Below are 21454 nucleotides of genomic sequence, written 5' to 3' on the forward strand. Positions count from 1 at the left end.
GAATGACGCCCCTTTTCCCTAGGCAACATAATTCTCCTAAAAGAAAAGGGGGGAATGAGAGAGTCAGTTCCTAGGCAGGTTGATAGGGAGTCTAGGGGTCCCCAAGGAGAGAGGGGTCTGGAATTCTCAAGGAGGAAGAAAGGGCAAACTTTTTTTCTTTCTCCACATTCCTTAGGATTATATAACAATAATGTATCCTGCCTAAGGATAGTCTTTGGATTCAACCTTCTGTTATCTTAAAATGTTAATTATGGGAGTAGACCTGGTCTTTACAAGGATGTATCTTGCCTAAGGACAGTGTTATCTTAAAATGTAAATTATGGGAGTAGGTCTGATGAGGTCTTTACAACCTCCAGATATTCTTTGGATTATATAACTTCATTGTTAACACTCGCAAGCGGGTACTCTTTCTGCCCCCTTCTGATGCCTATGTCAGAAGCTTTCTCTATCTCCTTTATACTTTAATAAAACTTTATTACACACACACAAAAAAAAAAAGAAGAAGAGACGCATAAATGGTTCTCTCCTTTCTACTTTTTAAAAGAAACTCCTACAGAAGTTATAGTGATATTACAATCTAAATCTTCTGAAATCAAGCAGCAGAAGAGAAAAATCATTACTTTTAAACATATTATTTAATATAATTTTTCTTATAAAAGTTCCTCCTTTTCTTGATGCTATTATTCAATAATAAAAAATGAAGAGAAACCTTTGGCATTTTGTAATATTCTTACAAGCAATTATTTTCTACTCAGTCTGACTTTAAAAGGTCCAACTAATTGGCCTTCTATACTCCACATGACAGTCAAGTTTTGTTTTAAAATTTCTGTGTATCAATTATAGTAATACTGTTGACTAATACTGCCATCTGTATATATGTATAGACACACGCACACACACATATATATATATATGTATACATATATATGATATTAACTGAAAATATGGCCATTCACAGAAAAGTGACATTTGACATTCTAAATTCTTAATCTGATAAATGTAAATAATCCAATACAAGTCTAAACAGGAGTAACCAGAACAGACACTAATATGGAGGATGCATTTTTTCCCTTTGTTACCATTACGGATTGGAAGTATATTCTTATGGGAGAAAAACACTTTGATCTCAGGACAGATAAAGCTGAGTTTATTGAACTGTAATGAGTCAGAAATGGCCCACAGTCTAAACTAAAGTAAAAAACCAAGAATGTGATCTAAATATAGAGCTTACACTGATGAAATTTTAACTGTTTCATTCCTGCATAATCTATGTTCTGGTTTCATCTGTTTTTTAATTGATTTTTAAAGTGTGGCTTTGTAAGCCTCAGAAATCAAGGAACGCTATTGTCATTCTTACTATAATAATGGGCTTCCCTGGTGGCTCAGTGGCAAAGAATCCACCTGCAATGCTGGAGACGAAAGTTCAGTCCCTGGGTTGGGAAGATCACCTGAGAAGGACATGGCAACCTACTCCAGTATTCTTGCCTGGGAAACCCCATGGACAGAGGAGCCTGGTGGACAAAGTCCATGGGGTTGCCAAAGAGTAGGGCATGACTTAGCAACAAAACAACACTATAACAACATTGGTATGGAAGATGGTAGCAGCTGTTGAGTCCTCAGCTAAAATGAACGCACTGCAATGTGCAATATGGATCACAGATGGTAGGTAAATGCATTAGTGAGCAAATAAAGTGGGCTGGAAGAAGCACACGCTGGAATCAAGATTGCCGGGAGAATATCAATAATCTCAGATATGCAGATGACACCATCCTTATGGCAGAAAGTGAAGAGGAACTACAAAGCCTCTTGATGAAAGTGAAAGAGGAGAGTGAAAAAGTTGGCTTAAAGCCGAACATTCAGAAAACAAAGATCATGGCATCTGGTCCCATCACTTCATGGCAAATAGATGGGGAAACAGTGGAAACAGTGTCAGACTTTATTTTTGGGGGCTCCAAAATCACTGCAGATGGTGACTGCAGCCATGAAATTAAAAGACGCTTACTCCTTGGAAGGAAAGTTATGACCAACCTAGAAGCATATTCAAAAGCAGAGACATTACTTTGCCAACAAAGGTCCGTCTAGTCAAGGCTATGGTTTTTCCAATGGTCATGTATGGATGTGAGAGTTGGACTGTGAAGAAAGCTGAGCACCGAAGAATTGATGCTTTTGAACTGTGGTGTTGGAGAAGGCTCTTGAGAGTCCCTTGGACTGCAAGGAGATCCAACCAGTCCATTCTGAAGGAGATCAGCCCTGGGTGTTCATTGGAAGGAATGATGCTAAAGCTGAAACTCCAGTACTCTGGCTACCTCATGCGAAGAGTTGACTCATTGGAAAAGACCCTGATTGCTGGGAGGGATTGGGGGCAGGAGGAGAAGAGGACGACAGAGGATGAGATGGCTGGATGGCATCACTGACTCGATGGACGTGAGTCTGAGTGAACTCTGGGAGTTGGTGATGGACAGGGAGGCCTGATGTGCTGCAATTCATGGGGTGGCAAAGAGTCGGACATGACTGAGCAACTGAACTGAACTGAAAATGCCTCAAACAGTACACACACCCACACTGTTAGCTTGTAGCAGTGTCTGTAGGATATTCTCTTCCAACTAGTTTTGCCATTTGAATTAACAGAAGAAAGTTGATAAAGTTGTCCATAGTCAGTTGGCTCTTCTCAGCAAGATGAAAGCACACTCTTGGTCTGGGAACAATGGTGACAGCACAATGCAAACACATGTGCTTTGTTGAGGGCCTTTAATGTTTCCAAGAATGAGTCTTTTATGCTGCAGTCAGTGCTCTGATAGCTCCAAGTGCATACTGCTGCTGCTGCTGCTGCTGCTGCTGCTGCTAAGTCGCTTCAGTCGTGTCCGACTCTGTGCGACCCCAGAGATGGCAGCCCACCAGGCTCCCACATCCCAGGGATTCTTCAGGCAAGAACACTGGATGGGGTTGCCATTTCCTTCTCCAATGCATGAAAGTGAAAAGTGAAAGTGAAGTCGCTCAGTAGTGTCTGACTCTTAGTGACCCCATGGACTGCAGCCCACCAGGCTCCTCCATCCATGGGATTTTCCAGGCAAGAGTACTGGAGTGGGATGCCAAGTGCATACTGCATTCTATCAAAAATGTTTTACTTGTTTTATTTTTTCAAATTATTATTGTGGATGATTCCAAACATGCAGGAAATATGAAGGAATAACACAAGCACATCTGTATACCTGTCACCCAGATTCAATAATTAATAGTTTGGCACATTTGCATTATCTATCCATGCTGATGTCACACCAAACCACTAGGAATCAACCAAAGATTCTGTATTTGATCTAAGAACAATCAATATGACTGCAACACAATAAACACACCTAAGGAAAGAACAAAGATTTGTCAAATCTAATCATTCTATATTCAAATTTACCTAATTATCTTAAAATGTGTTATCTAGTTGAGAATTTTGCTTTGCTTTCTTTCTGGCCAATAGTCTATTAAGTAAAACTAAATGGTAGTGGCCCCATGTGGGCCATCAGGTTCAGACATAATAATGGTCTACACAAGATGATTTCTCTCTCACTTAGTCTGGAGATGTGCCAACAGGCGTTCAGGATGGCGTTTGCATCCTCAACACATGGCTTCATCCCTAGGTTGAAATATGGCAGCTCCACTCTGTACTCATGGTACAGAGGTGACACAGAGGAGCGCACTGTCCAGGGCCATGATCCAGATGCTGTGTACACCACTTCTGTTCACGTTCCATCCTACAGAATGTAGACACATTGTCCTGCCTAGCTGCAAAGACCGAGAAACACAGGCTTTATTCTTGGTGGCCATGAGTTTAGGTTTCCCTGGACCTATGGGTCTTGTGTCTAAAGGAACAATAGTTTAGGGGCAGTAATTAGCCATCTTTGCCATGAGTGTTTCTGGAAATAACTGAGCTCTGATGAACTATCATAAGACTAATACATTGCAATATACTGATATGCTTAGATATGTTTTCAGGTAAGACTATTTTTCTCTTACACTAAATGTGTCTCATATTATTAATATTGAAAGTGAATATTGCTTTGAATATTTTTCATTGTGAATATTAATAAATGGTCTATAATTTTAGGTTTTCTTTCTCCTTCCTAGACAAGATATAAGCTGTCAGGGTTCATTACTGTAACTATGCTTCCTTTCCTTTCTAATATGCCTTTTTTTGGTTATCAAGCTTCTAAAAATAAATTTTTATTTAAGGATAACTTACTTGCAGAAAAGTTCACAAGTCATAACTGCACAGCATGATAAAAACAGTGATTCATGTAAACACCACTCAGATCAAGAATCAGAACATTGTTAGTATTCTAGAAGCAGTTTTGTTTAAGTGCCAAGTACTATTTCCTTCTTTCTTCCAGAGATAATGTTATTATGACCTTTAACACCATGGTTTAATTTTCATGTTTTTGAATTTTATATAAATGAAATCATATTTTGCATGTTCCTTTCAGACTGGCATCTTTTGTTCAATATCATGCTTATATGATTCATTGGTATTATTACATATAACAGTAGTTCATTTTCATTGCTGATGGGATTGTATTAATATATAATTAATCCATGATATTGTTAATGAACAACTGTATTGCTTCTCAGTTCAGTTCAGTAACTCAGTTGTGTCCGATTCTTTGCGACCCCATGGACTGCAGCACGCCAAGCTTCTCTGTCCATCACCAACTCCTGGAGCTTGCTCAAACTCATGTCCATTGAGTTAGTGATGCCATCCAACCAACTCATCCTCTGTCGTCCCCTTCTCCTCACACCTTCAATCTTTCCTAGCATCAGGGTCTTTTCTAATGAGCCAGTTCTTTGCATCAGGTGGCCAAAGTATGGGAGTTTCAGCTTCAGCATCAGTCATTCCAATGAATATTCATGACTGATTTCCTTTAGGATTGACTGGTTTGATCTCCAAGTATTGCTTCTAATTTTTGCCTACTACAAAAAGAGTTGCTGTGATCATTATCGTCTTTGTCATTTGGTCCACATATGTGTCTATTTGTTAGGCATATACGATTCCTGGGACTAAAACTGATGAATTATGGGATATTTGTTAATTAATTTTTCTTGCCTTATTGCACTCAGACTTCTAGTACAATGCTGAGTGGGAATTGTCACAATGAAAATTCTTGCCTTGAGCTGGATCTCAGGGGGAAAACTTCAATTACTTTACCATTTACTATGATGGGAATTTTGTAGACATAAAAGAAAGTATATTTGAATTTTATCTATTGAGATGGTTATAATTTTCTTTTTTATTTTGTTTAATTAATTTTCAAAGTTGGAGTCAACTTTGCATTCTTGAAATAAACTTTGTGATATATTATCTCCAAATAACCCACATATCAAAGATAATCACACTGAAAATTAAGATATATTTTGAACTGAATGATAATGAAAGTATGGCATACATCATGCCGGAAACACAACATTTCATATACTATTCTTTTAGTGTTTATCCTAAATTCCAACATGCATAATTGGTTTACTAAAGTCTAATATAAATGGATATTTTTACAACTTACTGAACAAATCATGATGTTTGGAGTACTTTAACTCCATTTTCTCCGCTCCTAATTTTTGCGCTATTGATGTTGTTATTTGGGTTAAGTAGTATCCCTCCAAATGTATATGTATATGTCCTAACCTCTTGATTGAAGTCGTGAGTATAACTTAATTTGGAAATTGAGTCTTTGCAGATGTAATCAAGTTAAGATGGATTTCTAGTAGATTAGAGTGGGCCCTAATTCACTGACTGATGTCCTTATAAGAAGAAGGACATATGGATACAGATGCACAGATTGTGGAAAGATGGAGGCAGAGGTTAGAGTGATGCAATCCATGAGACAAGGAGCACCGAGGGATGCCGGCAACCAGCAGAAGGTAGGCAGAGGCAAGGGAGACATCCCCCAAGGCCTTCAGAGACAGTGAGACGCTGCTGAAACCTGCTTTCAGACTGCTAGTCTCGAGAACGGTGACAGAATAGATTTGTTTTAAGCCGCCGAGTTTGTAGTACTTCGTTACAGTAGCCTTGGGAAACCAACACAGCTGTTACGTATTTAAATTCTCTATTTTACCCCCCACAAGACAATCTTAGTATAATTCTGTGTAGTGAATACTCATTTATGTTGAACCATGTTTTGACTCTCTATTTTTTTCACTTCTTCCAGCATCTCTGTGCATCCTTCTAGGATCATTCTCTTTCCAGCTGAAGTATTTTCTTAATGTGGTCTGTGGTTGACGAATTCTCTGTTTTAGTTGGCCTGAGAATGTCTTTGTTTCATCTCATAATTTGAAGTTGATTTTTAATTGGTATAGAACTCTAGGATAATAGTGCTTTTAAATTTTTTTTTAACTTTTTATTTTACATTGGAGTATAGTGATTAATAATGTTGTGACAGTTTCAGGTACACAGCAGAGTGACTCAGCCATGCACTCACACGTATCTTTCTATTTTAGGAGAGTAGTTCTTTTAGCACATTAGCACACTGAAGATATCATTCTCTAGTCTTCAGATTTCCAGTATTTGGTTTTTTAAAGTTTTATTATAATATAGAGCTACCTTTGTATTTGTGCTGCTTAGAATTTATTTTTCGTGATTCTGTGGCTTGATGTCTTTCACTGGTTTTTGAGACTTTTGTCATTATTTCTTTAAATATAACTCTTGCCCCAATCTTACTCTCCTGTCCTTTTGGGACTCAAATTACAACTCTTGTCCCGTCTCTTTTTCAAACCTGCTTTGTTCTTTTTTCCCTTATTTTTCCTCCTCTATTCTTTCCTTCCTTCCTTCTTTCCTCCTAGATTTTGGAATATTTTCCACTCCACTTCATTTTCAACACTGCTTCTAAAATTATCTTTTAAAATGCAGACAAAACTCTAAAAGATATGTCTTTAAAAACCTTCAGTGTCACCTACTCTGTCCTTCATCAACATGCATTAAACAATTACTATATGTCATGTGCCGTATTTAGTGTTACTTATGTAAATTAAAATATTTCAATTATACAATATATTTTATGAATTAATATATTTGCAATGTTCTCAACTGAAGTCAAAGAAAACCTCTTAAAATTCTGATGTATATCTGTTAATAGCGAAAATTTAATGAACAGAAAATTTTAAAGGTATGTAATGAATAGACACCCTGAAAGCATTAAAGCAATTGTCTTTTAAAATTATCATTACATGGGACTTCCCTGGTGGTCCAGTGGTTAAGAGTCCACCTGCCAGCGCAGGGGACACAGGTTTGAACCCTGATCTGGAAAGATCCCACATGTTGCAGAGCAACTAAGCCTGTACGCCACAACTACTGAGCCTGTGCTCTAGGGCCTGCGAGCTGCAACTGTTGAGCCTGTGCACCCTAAAGTCCATACTCTGCAACAAGAGAAAGCACCGCAGTGAGAGAAGCCATACAACGAGAAGACCTCACACTGCAACAGAAAGTAGCCTCCACTGGCCACAACTAGAAAACACCCCAGTGCAGCAACAAAGACCCAGCACAGAAAAAAATATAAATAAATTTTTTAAATTATCACTTTATAATATACAAATACAGTGCAATTTATGTTGAACAAAAAATTTACCGAATACTCAATGTAAGTTGCCAACACTATAGAAAGGTGTATCAAGAAAATTTGAAGTCAAATTTCTTTGGTAAACAAGTTGTTAAGAACTTGAAGGCTATCATTAATTGGAGAAAAACATGAAGATACTTCTTAAAATCTCAAGTCTAAGTCATAAAGTCCTAAAAATGTGTATCTATAAAATATATATGTATATTAAATGTGTATATATATATATATATATATACACATATAACTTATTGCTGAAAAAGCTTTTTAAATTTCAGATCCAAATCTCATACTTTATAGATGAAGCAACTCAGACACAAAGACATAGGAAACTTAATTTTATGAAATGGAATATATTTAGGAATTTACAGAATTTCCATCATTCCACTTCTAAAAGGCATTATTTTGGGGGGTGCTATTTCTAGCATGCATTTAGCATACTAGCATGGTGGTTTTCGTACTGAGTGTACAGAATCCTGTGATTCCAAATAAGTGCCTCAGAGGTCACAGGGAAGAAGGAGAGAAGAAAATGGATGGGACTTCCTGGTGGTGCAGAGGATAAGAATCCACCTGCCAATGCAGGGGACATGGGTTCGATCCCTGGTCCAGGAAGATCTGACATGCCACAGGGCAACTAAGCCCATGCACCACAACTCCTGAGCCCAAGCACCCTAGAGCCTGAGTTCTGCAACAAGAGAAGCCATTGCAATGAGAAGCCCGAGCACAACAATTAGAGAGTTGCCCCCATTCACTGAAACTAGAGAAAGCCCATGCATGGCAGCTAAGACCCAGCACAGCCAAAATGTATATAAATGAGTAAATAAAAGAAGAAGATAGCTATAGTGGGTAGTGGGAATCACTTTTCTTCAACTTGGATGGGTCTGTTTTCATCCATTTCATATATTGGGATTCTGCCCAAGATTTCACTTAAAAAAGCATCTTTCTGCTAAATATGTTTGTAAATAATTTTAACTTCTCCAGGATTTAGCTACTATATGAAAGCTTAGGATCTGGCACCATATCTAATCAGTTATTAATTATTTGGGAGCTCCTGGTGAACCTTGTGAAATTTCTTGCCAGAAAATATCACATAGGCTTACTTTTTTTTTTCTCCAAGTTTAACAGATTCGTGGACTTCCTAAAGTCCACGAACAGATCCTGGGCTAATAACACCAACTCTAAAAGCTTTACTTAAAGGACTTATATAAGAAACTTCTGGTTGAAAAAAGGGTAAGAATTTGGGATTAATATTAGAATGTGTTGAGAAAAAATGGATTTTTTTTTAACACAGCTTAACTTATAGGTCCCATTTATCCTGTCTAATGAGAAACAAAATATACTTTTGACAACACTTAAAGAGTCCTATGTCCTCTTGTCGTTCATGATGTTCTTTTGATGATGCATTCAGACACCTGATGCAAAGAGCCAACTCAATGGAAAAGTCCCTGATGCTGGGAAAGACTGAAGGCCAAAGGAGAAGGGGCCAGCAGAGGATGAGGTGGTTAGATAGCATTACCCACTCATTGGACATGAATCTGAGCAAATTGCTGGAGATGGTGAAGCAGAGGAAGCCTGGCATGCTGCAGTCCATGAGGTCTTGAAGAGTCGGACACGACTTAGCAACTGAACAGCAACAGCAGTAACTCAGACACTGTGCTAGAGCAGGAGTACTAGGTTGGCTAAAAGTTTATTTGGGGTTTTCCGCGCCACTGCATGGAAAACCCGAATGGACATAAGTCAACAAGCTCATGGTACTGACTTTAGAGGCCATCTATTCTTGAGGATATGAATAATTTTAAACACTTTTACTACTTAACCACATTTTTACTAGTTTACACACACACATACATCACTTACCCTCCACTGGAATAGTTTCCCTTTGACCTACCTGGACTGGATCAGTCCGGGTTGACCTGAGCTGTCTGTTTAAGCTGTGTTCAGCCACGGAGGTGTTGTGAGCTTTGGTCAGTGCACAGTAGGGGTGTGCAGGGACATTAGGACTGCGGCACCATGGGCTGCGAGTGGGGAAAAGGGTTGGTGGGATTTCTTTTTCTCTGTAAAAGAAAAATTGAGCCCAAATTGAACTCAAAAGCCACTTCATCCAGTGATGTGAATAATGAAGGCTCCATTAGAGTGAAAGCATGTTCCAAGATCAGAGAGCATGGCTTTTCCTGTCTTGTGGGCATCACTGTTATTACATCAGAAGCATTTGACTGCATATAAATAACATAAATTCTGTACTTTCAGCCACAGCCAGCTCTTGATCCAAGATGAAAGTTCTAGATGATGCAAATCTTCCTCCACCTAAACACTATGAAAGGCATGGTGGTGACTTCCTCTCTGCACTGCTCCTTGGCCTAACCTCTAACAGAAGGGCTGCTATGAAATGAAACAACCAGAGCGGGTCTTAATATCAACTTGTGGAAATTGCCAGCCTTTATTTTCTCATGAGTGTGTCTCTGCTTGCTCTGTGTTTTCATGTTTCAAAACATAAAAGCTATTATGGTTTTTATGGTTCCTATTTAAAACAGAAGTTTTTTGTGTTTTTTTTTTGTCTTTATCAATTTATCTGTTCATCACATTGTCACCCAGTCATTCCCACCTGTTCAACCCTTATTAATTGTGGGAAGGACTCAATTAAAAAAAATAAATCAAGCAGACTTCCCTGGTGGCTCAGTGGTAATGAATCTGCCTCCCAATCCAGGAGACATGGATGCGATCCCTGATCTGGCAAGATCCCACATGCCAAGGAGCAACTAAGCCCATGTGCCACAACTGTTGAGCCTGTGCTCTTGAACCTGGGAGCAGCAAATACTGAGCCCATGTGCTGCAACTACAGAAGCCCACATGCCCTAGCGTCCGTGCTGTGCGACAAGAGCAGCCGCCACAATGAGAAGCCTGCGTACCACCGCAAGAGAGTAGCCCCCACTCTCCACAACTAGAGAAAAGCCTGAGTAGCAACAATGACCCAGCACAGCCAAAAATGAGATGAAAAAAAAAAGAGCAACTTTTACCTCTTAAGAAAAGCTTGAACTTGTTCCACCTGGCATTTTGAGGAATCTCGCTTACACTGATCTTGTTTTTCTTTACTCGTAGTTACAACTGCTGGCCAATGAAACATGTGCCTTTGAGGGGTTGCACTTATTATTGAGCATCTGTCAAATTCGATGTCAGTCTCTAATTTCTCCCACGCTTGCTTCCAGTGAATGGGAGTGTACCAGGCAATAGCCTAACAAAAATGATTCATTAATATTAAATACTATTAGAGTTAGGTTTTTAAAATGACATAGGCTTATTGCGGGCTTCCCAGATAGCTCAGTTGGTAAAGAATCTGCCTGCAATGCAGGAGACCCTGTTTTGATTCCTGGGTTGGGAAGATCCTCTGGTGAAGGGATAGGCTACCCACTCCAGTATTCTTGGGCTTCCCTTGTGGCTCAGCTGGTAAAGAATCTGCCTGAAATGCAGGTGACCTGGGTTCGATCCCCTGGGTTGGGAAGATCCCCTGGAGAAGGGAAAGGCTACCCACTCCACTATTCTGGCCTGGAGAATTCCATGGACTGTATAGTACATGGGGTCGCAAAGAGTCGGACACGACTGAGTGACTTTCACTTCACTTCACTTCACGCTCATTGCGATAAAATTTCAGTCAAACTGTAATGTCATTTATGTACTGTGAAATGATTAGTGAAACACACAATGAGGCTATAGTGAGACATCCTGCCTTAGTTTCCGACTCTGAAAATTTCAAGCTGCATCTCCTCAGGCAGGTTATCACTTACTCCCTTGGAAAGTATCCTCATATATAAAATGGGGAAGGTGGTGGCTATATGATGGCATTATGAGATTCAGTTAAGCTACTGAATTTCATAATTAAAAGGAACTGTGCAAAAAGTTATATTAATAAGTTAAATTTTATTAGTTAATATATTTATATATTATATATTTATATAATAATTTATATAGAGTAAATATAATATAAATACATATATTAAATATGGGGCTTCCCTCGTGGCTCAGTGGCAGAGAATCCATCTGCAAGGCAGGAGATACAGGTTCAGTCCCTGGGTTGGCAAGATCCCTTGGAAAAGGAAGTGGCAACCCACTCTAGTATTCTTGCCTGGAGAATCCCATGGACAGAGGAGCCAGGAAGGCTAGAGTCCACGGGGTCATAAAAGCATCAGACACGACTCAGTGACTAAACAGCAACAATATTAAACATATTATATGTTAAATATAGTATAAATATAAAATATATATTAGATAATATAAATATGGGCTTCCCTAGTGGCTCAGATGGTAAAGAATTCACCTTAGATGGTAAAGAATCTTCCTACAATTCAGGGTTTCATCTTCAAACCTGGATTTGATCCCTGGAGAAACTCCCCTGGAAAATGGAACAGCTACTCACTCTAGTATTATTGCCTGGAGAATTCTACGAACAGAGGAGCCTGGCGGGCTATAGTGTACAGGGTCACAAAGAGTCAGACACAACTGAGTGACTAGCATCAGTTCAGTTCAGTTCAGTCGCTCAGTCATGTCTGACTCTTTGTGACCCCATGAATCGCAGCACGCCAGGCCTCCCTGTCCATCACCATATCCCAGAGTTCACTCAGACTCACATCCATCGAGTCAGTGATGCCATCCAGCCATCTCATCCTCTGTCGTCCCCTTCTCCTCCTGCCCCCAATCCCTCCCAGCATCAGAGTCTTTTCCAATGAGTCAACTCTTTGCATGAGGTGGCCAAAGTACTGGAGTTTCAGCTTTAGCATCATTCCTTCCAAAGAAATCCCAGGTGACTAGCATATACACACACAAACATATATAAATACATACATATATTATTTGAGATGGGAAATGGGTGTTAAAACTAAAGACATGAAGAGGAAACCATGTTCTCCAAGCTAGAATCCTAGGTGGGCAGTTTGTTTTGGTTTCCTGAATATGTGGCATGTATACAACATATATGTGCAAAAATCATTCAGAAAAATCTTGTGTAGGGACTGATAATTATGTCTTTGTTCAACAGAGAAAGTTAAGCACTGCAGTATACACAAGCGATCTACTTGTTCTTGTGTTTTGTTTTTAGTTTATAAAATTATAGAGGCTTAGATTGATGTTGTGTCCTTTGAAAAACCCTCTGTTTGCCTTGATAAGTTAAACACATGTAAAGACAACAGAAGGCAAATTCAGTTAGGCAAAGAAAGAGAAAGATGAAAGATTTTTAAAAAAAATTTAATTTCATAGATCACAGCAGGAAACCCCACTTTTGGTTCAGGTCATCAGTTAGGGATTCTCCTCTTTTGCAGCTCAAATAGATATTTTTGTGGAAAATATGTTAATTATCTTTTGAGTAAAATCTCTCTCAATTAGATTATAAGACTTTCCTAGCCAAGAGCAATATTTTGTTTCTTCCTGTATTATAAGGGACTTAAAAATATCTACTGATAATGATAATGTGATCAAATAAAATGATACAATTTTAATCTCACTTCTGAAATGTTGACCATCTGAACCTTGTGGGCTATTTTTAGTACCTAACAGAAAAATTCTGGGGGTTGGAATGTCTGGTTGTATTTTACTTTCGCCATTTTGCCAGTCATGTGACCTTGAGAAAGCCATTTAACTTTCCAAGCCCCAGTTTCTTCCTTTGTAAAATGCTTAATCTGAGAATCAGAGGAGATAATGCACATATAAACAGCCCTTCATGAGTTGCTACAGCACTGGAATTCGCTGCTCCATATTTTCTGAGAACAAGGTATTGGGAAAATTCAAGGCATTCAGTCATATGAGATGCCTATTACATTTTTGGCATGTAATGTAGAGGCTACAAATCATATAGGACAAAAATGTGGTTGGTGAAAAAAATCTAGCCTTGTTTAAAAATCAGTAGCCTCATAGAATCATAGTGATTGTACTACATAATCTTACATAAACTCATGACAGAGCAGGACTAAATCTACCTTTATATTACACCATATGGCTTGTGGCTGATTGAATATTAACCATTGGCAAGTTAGTGATGAACCAAAAAGCAGTCTGTCATACTTTATTTAGGTTTCTATTTTTAGAGTTAGACACGACTTAGTGACTGAACGACGATATGACTGAACAACAATATGACTTCTCTTTGCCACGCTTTTTTTTAAAAGAGTATTTTTCAAGTCCAGACTCAGGACCTATTCTAATCTATGTCATTGTCTACTATGTCATTGTCTACTCTTGTTTTCGTCAGATTTCAGGTTCTGTAACTTTTCCCACAAGATATAAATTATTTTCAACACACGAGTTATATCAACACAAAGCCATTCCAGGATCGCAAAGAAAGCTTGGATCTGTCTGTTTTTCAGCATGTCTAATTTCAAGGAAAATTTGTCTGCCAACTTCAGATAGTGAGACCAGTATCACTGAGGTGAGAACAGGAATTAATTGTTTTTTAAAAAAGGGGGAGAATTTTGTGCTTATATTAGGGTTTTCCGATTGACAATGTCACACCTCAGTGTATTTAATGGAAATATTTTCTATTTGAATTAAACAATGCTGATTGCTTTACCGTGGGGTGGAAATTCCAATAAGATGTGACCTTAAAAAAAGGTCCCCTCCCTCCTGAATCATAGACTTATTTCTAGTAGACTTAATTTTACAGTGAATAAAGTATAATGTGTTTGTGTGCTTAGTCACTCAGTCATGACCAACTCCTTGCTACCCAGTGGACTTGTAGCCCACCAGGCTCCTGTGTCCATGGGATTTTCCAAGCAAGAATACTGGGAGTGGGTTGCCATTTCCTCCTCCAGCAGATCTATCTTCTCCACCCAGGAATCAACCTAGTGTCTCTTGCGTCTCCTGCATTGTTAGGCAGATAGTTTACCACTAGCGCCACCTGGGAAGCCTGAATAAATTATATAGTCACTACAAGTTAGAGTCTATAGTCCTCTGAGAGTAGGAATCTTGACCTGTGTTATATTCCCAACATTTATCACACTTATCACAGCCCTGGGAATAGAGAAGAATCTCGACAAGCAATTGAGAAATGAAGAAACTAATAGAAAAAAGCCCACATGTAGTTCCTTCCTTTCTCATCCTTCTCTTCAGGAGAAGGCTGAATGCCATAAATAAAATCCATGCTTGATTCTGAAACTTGAAGTCGCTTCTAGAAATACAGGATATTAAAATTATCTTTGCCAAACTATAAGCACCTCTTTGGCACTCAAGAGAGGCTGCTACTGATTTGCCTGACATGTTATGACAGTTAGTGACAGTTCTTTCCAAGCTTTTAAAGATGAAAAACTCATTGAGCGAGCTAAGAGGGGAAAGGAGGACACAAGCAGAGCTATCCGTTCTTATTAAAAACCATTATTAAGGACTGGACACTGACTTCACCATTAGGTTTGCACAGGATTGTTGTACAGTTTGGGCCTGTTTGAAACCTGTTTTGTTCCTTCCAAAGAAAATCAGATGGTGACTGATGCTTTACTTCAGATGCTGCTGTCCAGACCTGTAAGAAAAGATTTTGTTAATGACAGTTGCCAGTGGAGTTCAATGTAGTTATATAACTGTAAGAGTTATTGCAACACATCTTTTAAACAGGTGAGTTTTTTTTTAAGATTAAAAAAAGTCTTTATTGAATTTGGCATAATGTTGCTTCTGTTTCATGTTTTGGTTTTTTGGCTTCAAGGTATGTGGGATCTTAGCTTCCCAATGAGGGATTGAACCTGCAGCCCCTGCATCCGAAGGTGAAGTCCTAACTACTAGACCTCCAGGGAAGTCCCAGAGGTCTTTAAAATATATCGACATCCAAACCAGTCAATCCTAAGGGAAATCAACCCTGAATACTTGTTGGAAAGCCTGATGCTGAAGCTGAATTTCCAATCTTTTGGCCACCTAATTCGAAGAGCTGACTCACTGAAAAAGACCCTGATGCTGGGGGAAGATTGAAGGCAAAAGGAAAAGGGGCTGGCAGAGAATGAGATGGTTGGATAGCATCACTGATTCAATGGACACACGCTTGGGCGAACTCCGGGAAATGGTGAGGGGCAGGGAGGCCTGGCATGCTGCAGTCCATAGGGTCGCAAAGAGTCAGACATGACTTAACGACTGAACAACAACAATAATCTGTAATGTCAAGTTGTATAACTGCAAAGCTAGTGTATGTAGTTTAGAGGGATACCTGAGAAAGAGGGAGGAGCTCTTTAGTATCACCTAAGGAAACCTTCTCTTTCCTTTCTTTTAAAGACTATGCTGCTTAGTTTTAAGAACTTAGATATTTCATTTTGATAGTTAAAGCATAAAAACACAAAGTATTATATGCCAAATTGAAGAAAGCTACAGAAATTTAATTATGAGAATTTATTTTCAGAGATGGACAAAGTGACACAATTAACTAACAACAACCCCAAAGTCACAGTTAACAGAGAGATCAAAGAAACCACCAGTGCTTAAGCCACAGTCTGACTGGGGAAATGGAGTTTTTCCTGTACAATTCTAGTTCATAGTATTTATATCTTATACTCACGGTTACTGTGGAATTGGCCTGCATTATGATACCGGGAAGGAATCGGTAGAGAGAGATTGTTTGTCCACCCACATTTTGTTGGAGAGTATGATTTCCAATTTCCAGCTCTTTGTCGGGGGAAGAGTTAATGAGCTTCACGAATAAACCCTTGACATTCACCTCAGCTATTTTAATGTCTCCAACAGCACTAGCAAATAAAATGCAAAGATTACAAATTGCATTCAGAAGAGAGGGTCTTTAGCTCACTTTAAGAACAGAAAAATAAATATGCTTTGGAAGTTGTTGCTGAGCACTGTATTCTGTTGGACAAATTCCATGTTAAAATAGTGTATTTTGTGCCCTAAGCAAATGGTGTGATTTCTTAGTTCTGCATGTTTATCTGTGGAAAAGAATTATTTTTATATAAAATATTTAAAGAAAGCTTTAAAAAATGCTTCAGATACCAAGGTAAAGATGCCATTGTTGGTGTTTGGTTGCTAAGTCATGTCCAACTCTTTGTGGACATGGATGGATATAGCTCACAGAATTCCTCTGTCCCACCATCTTTGTCCATGGGATTTTTCAAGCAAGAATACTAGAGTGGGTTGCTATTTCCTTCTCCAAAGGATCTTCCTGGTCCAGGGTCTAACCTGTGTCCCCTGCATTGCAAGACAGATTCTACCACTGTACTACCAGGGAAGCCCTAAAGATGCCATGCCATGCCATGCTATGCTAAGTTGCTTCAGTCATGCCTGACTGTGCGACGCTATGGACTGTAGCCTGCCAGGCTTCTCTGTCCATGGGATTCTCCAGGCAAGAATACTGGAGTGTGTTGCAATGTCCTCCTCCAGATCTTCCTGACCCAGGGATTGAACCTGCATCTCATTAAGTCTCCTTCATTGGCAGACAGGTTCTTTACCACTAACTCTACCTAGGAAGTCCAAAGATGCCATAGGAAGGCAAATTCTCTGCTGTACTTCCACCAGTACTGTTCTACCTCAATCTCGCTTCTCCTTAATGACTTCAATTGCAAGAATTTAGATTTTTTAAAATGTTGGCCTAATTTGTCCTTATGCTTGGTTTTATTTTTTTCTGTTTTTTCTCCCTAATCTCTTTGTTCTCTATAATTCAGTCTTGATTTTTTTTCTGAGAATGTTCCAGTTCAATAATTCTCTCTTCTGTTGCATCAGATATATTGTTAAACTCATATACTTTTGAAATAGTAATTTCTGTTATTGGATTTATTTTATTTCTAGAATTTCCTATTGATTCTTTAATTTTAGTTTCCAATTCTATGCTAAAAACGTTTATCTTGACATTTAATTTCTTGACTATTTTAGTCAATGTTATTTAAAAATCCCTATCAGATAACCATAATATCTGGATCACCTAGGCCTGTTTTTTGTGTTCATTTTTAATCTTAGCTTTGGGTCAAGTTTTACTATATCTTGTTATGTTTGACTTAGTGCCTAGTATCAATATAATATATTGAACTTTGCAGAGGTAATATAAAGCTATGTATAATGTTTTCTCAGTCCACAGAGGATTTACTTTAGCTCTGGCAGCCATCGACATTCGGGGGAAATCACTTTAACCCAATCAGGGTGTAAAATAATTTGACACTAAGCTTTGGCCCAAATTACTAGCGGTGTTAGTCACTCAGTCCAACTCTCTGTGGCCACGTGGATTGCAGCCTGCCAGGCTCCTCTGTCCATGGAATTCTCCAGGCAAGAATTCTGGAGTGGATTGCTATTTTCTTCTCCAGGGGATCTTCCTCCCCCAGGGATCAAACCTGTGGCTCCTGCATTGCAGGCAGATTCTTTACTGTCTAAGCCACCAGAGAAGTCCAAATATAATGTAAGTGCTATATAAATAGTTGAAGATGAGTAGCAAATTCAAGTTTTGATTTTTGGAATTTCATGGAATTTTTTTTCAAATATTTTCCATATGAAGGGTCAGCTATACTTTCTTCTCTCCAAATATCAAATTCCTAGCAAATATATAATACTATATACAGTTTCAAATTAAACTAAATTAACAGGGTGGGGGTTTTTTTGTTTGATTATGCTTTAATCTGTAACATACTGCCATGAGTCTTTGGATGTGGCATTTAACCAAAAAGGCTGAATATGGTCACTCTGTATGAAAGGTGTAAATACATAAGGTGACAACATTTTTGTGTACTATTTTTAAAACATGATAAATGGCATTATCAACATTACTCATAATTTAAATATTATGTATACATTAGAGATCATCTACATAGCAGCAATTATGTAAGAGGAACACTAGAAAATAAAACTTTATAATGTTCTTATGCAGTGCTTCATCAATTAAATGTTTTATCTGAAGAATCTATGATATAAAAATTAGAATCTGAGTTTTACTTTTTGAATGCATGGGTTGTAACCCACAGAAATGAGGAGTATATTGTTTGGTCAGGGTCTTATTAGTTTAAGAAGCAAAAAATTTAAGAACCAAAACATGCCACCATTAAAAATACTAAATCTGAAAATAATGTAGCTAAAAGTTAAATCATTCTGTCCAGTAAGTTCCAAAAAATTCACACATTTCAAACATTAAGGCAACTTTTCCCCAACCAAACAGTACTTTATAAAAATACATGTTACTTCAAAACATTATATACATAGTGAAAATAAATTTAGCTAGTTGTAATCTTTAATACATTAATAAAGTATCACATATTACAAAGAATTTATGCTAGGTGCTTGCATGTATGTGCAGGTGGAATTAGAGTTTTAAGTACAGGCTTCACTGAGTGAAGTGAACGTCCTTCTTTAGCGAGTTCTCATGTCACACACATAAAGTGGCCATGGGATCGCTTCTTCCCACTTCTCTACAATATTGGAACTGCATTTCTTCAGGTGGCCAGACATTTATTTTGAATATAGCCTTACTGTTGGATGTACTTTTGAAGTCATAACTGAAAATCTGGGATGACCCTCCTTCTTGACAGGCTCTGAAATTCAGTTTTTATTCATCCAGTCTTGTGAGACTGCCAAAGTCTCTGATTAAATTCTCAGCCTCTTGGTGGTGGTAGGTTAGTCACTAAGTTGTGTCCAACTCTTGCAACCCCGTGGACTGTAGCCTGCCCGATTCTTCTGTCTCTGGGATTTCCCAGGCAAGAATAGTGGAGTGGATAGACATTTCCTTCTCCAGGGGATCTTCCCAACCCAGGGATCGAACCTGAGTCTCCTGCACTGCAGGTGAACTCTTTACTGCTGAGCCACTAGGAAAGCTAGTGAGACTGCCAAAAATCTCTGATTAAATTCTCAGCCTCTTAGCTGCTGCTTTCAAATCGACAACTGTTTTGAGGAGAAAAGTGGCTCCAAATGTCAGGCTATCTCTCTGAGTTCCCTCTCCTAGAAGAGGGCTTGTGAGAATAAAGGATGATTTATGTGAGAATAAAGGAGAATAAATTAAGATCTATGAAATCTTCATCTACACTAGCAAACTGCTTTCAGCAGTCTTATTTTATACCCATACCACATTGTACAAAGATGCCTATTTTGTAGAGGTTCATTTGTGAGCAATTTATATACCAGTTCTTTTCTTTTACATTAGCATTATGGTTCTTACTAAGTTGTATATATAACATTTTTACGGTTCTTTGATAGCCCTTGAATTTCTCAGTGTCATCCTCATTCTAGTGCTATTGAATTCTCTGTGGGATGTTTTCATCTCTTGACAGAATTCCTTTTCGTTTTTCATACTTGCCTTTTCTGTCTGGGATGATGAGCAGTAGGTTGAGTTTTTTGTTTTAAACAGATAAGACCCTAGGATATCTCAGTTATCCCTTTGGTATCTGTATGTATTTGGATATGTATAGTTGCTTTTCAAAAATGTTCTATTATTCAAGTGAAATGTTTATTCAGTGATGCTAAATTTTTATTTTATGTATATAAGTAGAATAGATTAGCTTGTCTGAAAGAAAAAATACTATTGTCCATATCAGAGCTAGTAAATTCATTTGCCTTCCTTTTGATATAATGCCAAAAGTTACAGAAAAATGCTTCATACAATACAAGGAAATTCACAGAGCCAGGGCTGTTAATCTGCTATCACACAGCCTTTTATAGTTATCTTTTTTCTTCCCTGTAAGCCCTCCCATTATTTCTTTCGTAGGAAAATGACTTGAAACCTCTGCTTATAAGTTGAGTGAGATGGGCTGAGTGTAGAGTGATATACTAAACAGTCTGTCAGTAGCCTTTGCATGGTCTTGATTTATAGATATTGAAAAGACAAATGGCCAAATCTCTTATTTTTTAAATGATAATTTTTCATTATTTAAGCTCTAATTTCTCTACTTGTAGGGTTCTACTTGATAGCTCCATGCTACTTATCTGCCTTTAGGGTTTTGCTACTCTAAAGTCTACTAAACTTATCTCTAGCATTTCAGTTCCTCCAATAGGCATGGATCTAACGTTGTCTGAGAAGATTGACCCTATGTTTATAGCTGCCATTAACAAAACGAAAGACAAAGACCACATGATCACAGTTTTTACATCAGATGCAGAAAAATTTTTTTTGACAAAATTCAACATCTTTTCACTATAACAACTCAAAAAATAGGTAAAGAAAAAACATACCTCAGCATAATAAAGGCCATATTTGAAAACACCTCAGCTAACACAATCAATGAGATAAAACTTCCTTTAAATCCCGAACAAGGCAAGGACACCCATTCTCACCACTGTTATTCAAGATAGCACTGGGAGTCTTACCCAAAGCATTCAGGCAAGAAAAAGAAATAAAAGGTGTCAAATAAGAAAGGAAAAAGTAAATCATCTCTGTTTGCAGATGATGTGATTTTATAAGTAAAAATCCCTAAGAACATCACAAAACAAATTCATTAAATTTGTAGGATACAAAAATCAACATACAAAAATCAGTGATGATTCTGGGCACTAACTAACCAAAAGGGAAATTAAGAAAACAATCCCATTTACTTGGGCCAAAGAACTAAACAGACATTTCTCCAAAGAAGACATACAGATGGCTAACAAACATTTGAAAAGATGCTCAACATCACTCATTATCAGAGAAATGCAAATGAAAACCACAATGAGGTACCATCTCACAGAGGTCAGAATGGCTGCTATCAAAAAATGTCTACAAACAATAAATGCTGGAGAGGATGTGGAGAAAAGGGAACCCTCTTACACTCTTGGTTGGAATGCAAACTAGTACAGCCACTATGGAAAACAGTGTGGAGATTCCTTAAGAAACTGGAAATAGAACTGCCATATGACCCAGCAATCCCACTGCTGGGCATACACACCAAGGAAACCAGAACTGAAAGAGACATGTGTACCCCAGTGTTCATCGCAGCACTGTTTATAATAGCCAGGGCATG

General features: G+C 38.2%; 1 protein-coding gene across 1 annotated transcript in view; it reads right to left on the bottom strand.

Annotated features, from left to right (window-relative positions):
• The window catches only part of LMNTD1 (lamin tail domain containing 1), a 62005-nt gene that overhangs the window by 10048 nt on the left and 30503 nt on the right, over window positions 1-21454 (bottom strand). The window contains exons 5-8 of the mRNA XM_010855997.1: window positions 16099-16285; window positions 14962-15081; window positions 10604-10818; window positions 9478-9643 (exon numbers count right to left, since the gene is read on the bottom strand). Coding sequence (XP_010854299.1) covers window positions 9478-9643; window positions 10604-10818; window positions 14962-15081; window positions 16099-16285 — 688 coding nt within the window. The remainder of the gene's footprint in view (window positions 1-9477; window positions 9644-10603; window positions 10819-14961; window positions 15082-16098; window positions 16286-21454) is intronic.

The sequence above is a fragment of the Bison bison genome, unplaced genomic scaffold (assembly GCF_000754665.1).
Source record: "Bison bison bison isolate TAMUID 2011002044 unplaced genomic scaffold, Bison_UMD1.0 scf7180017864370, whole genome shotgun sequence".
Taxonomy (NCBI): Eukaryota; Metazoa; Chordata; class Mammalia; order Artiodactyla; family Bovidae; genus Bison; species Bison bison.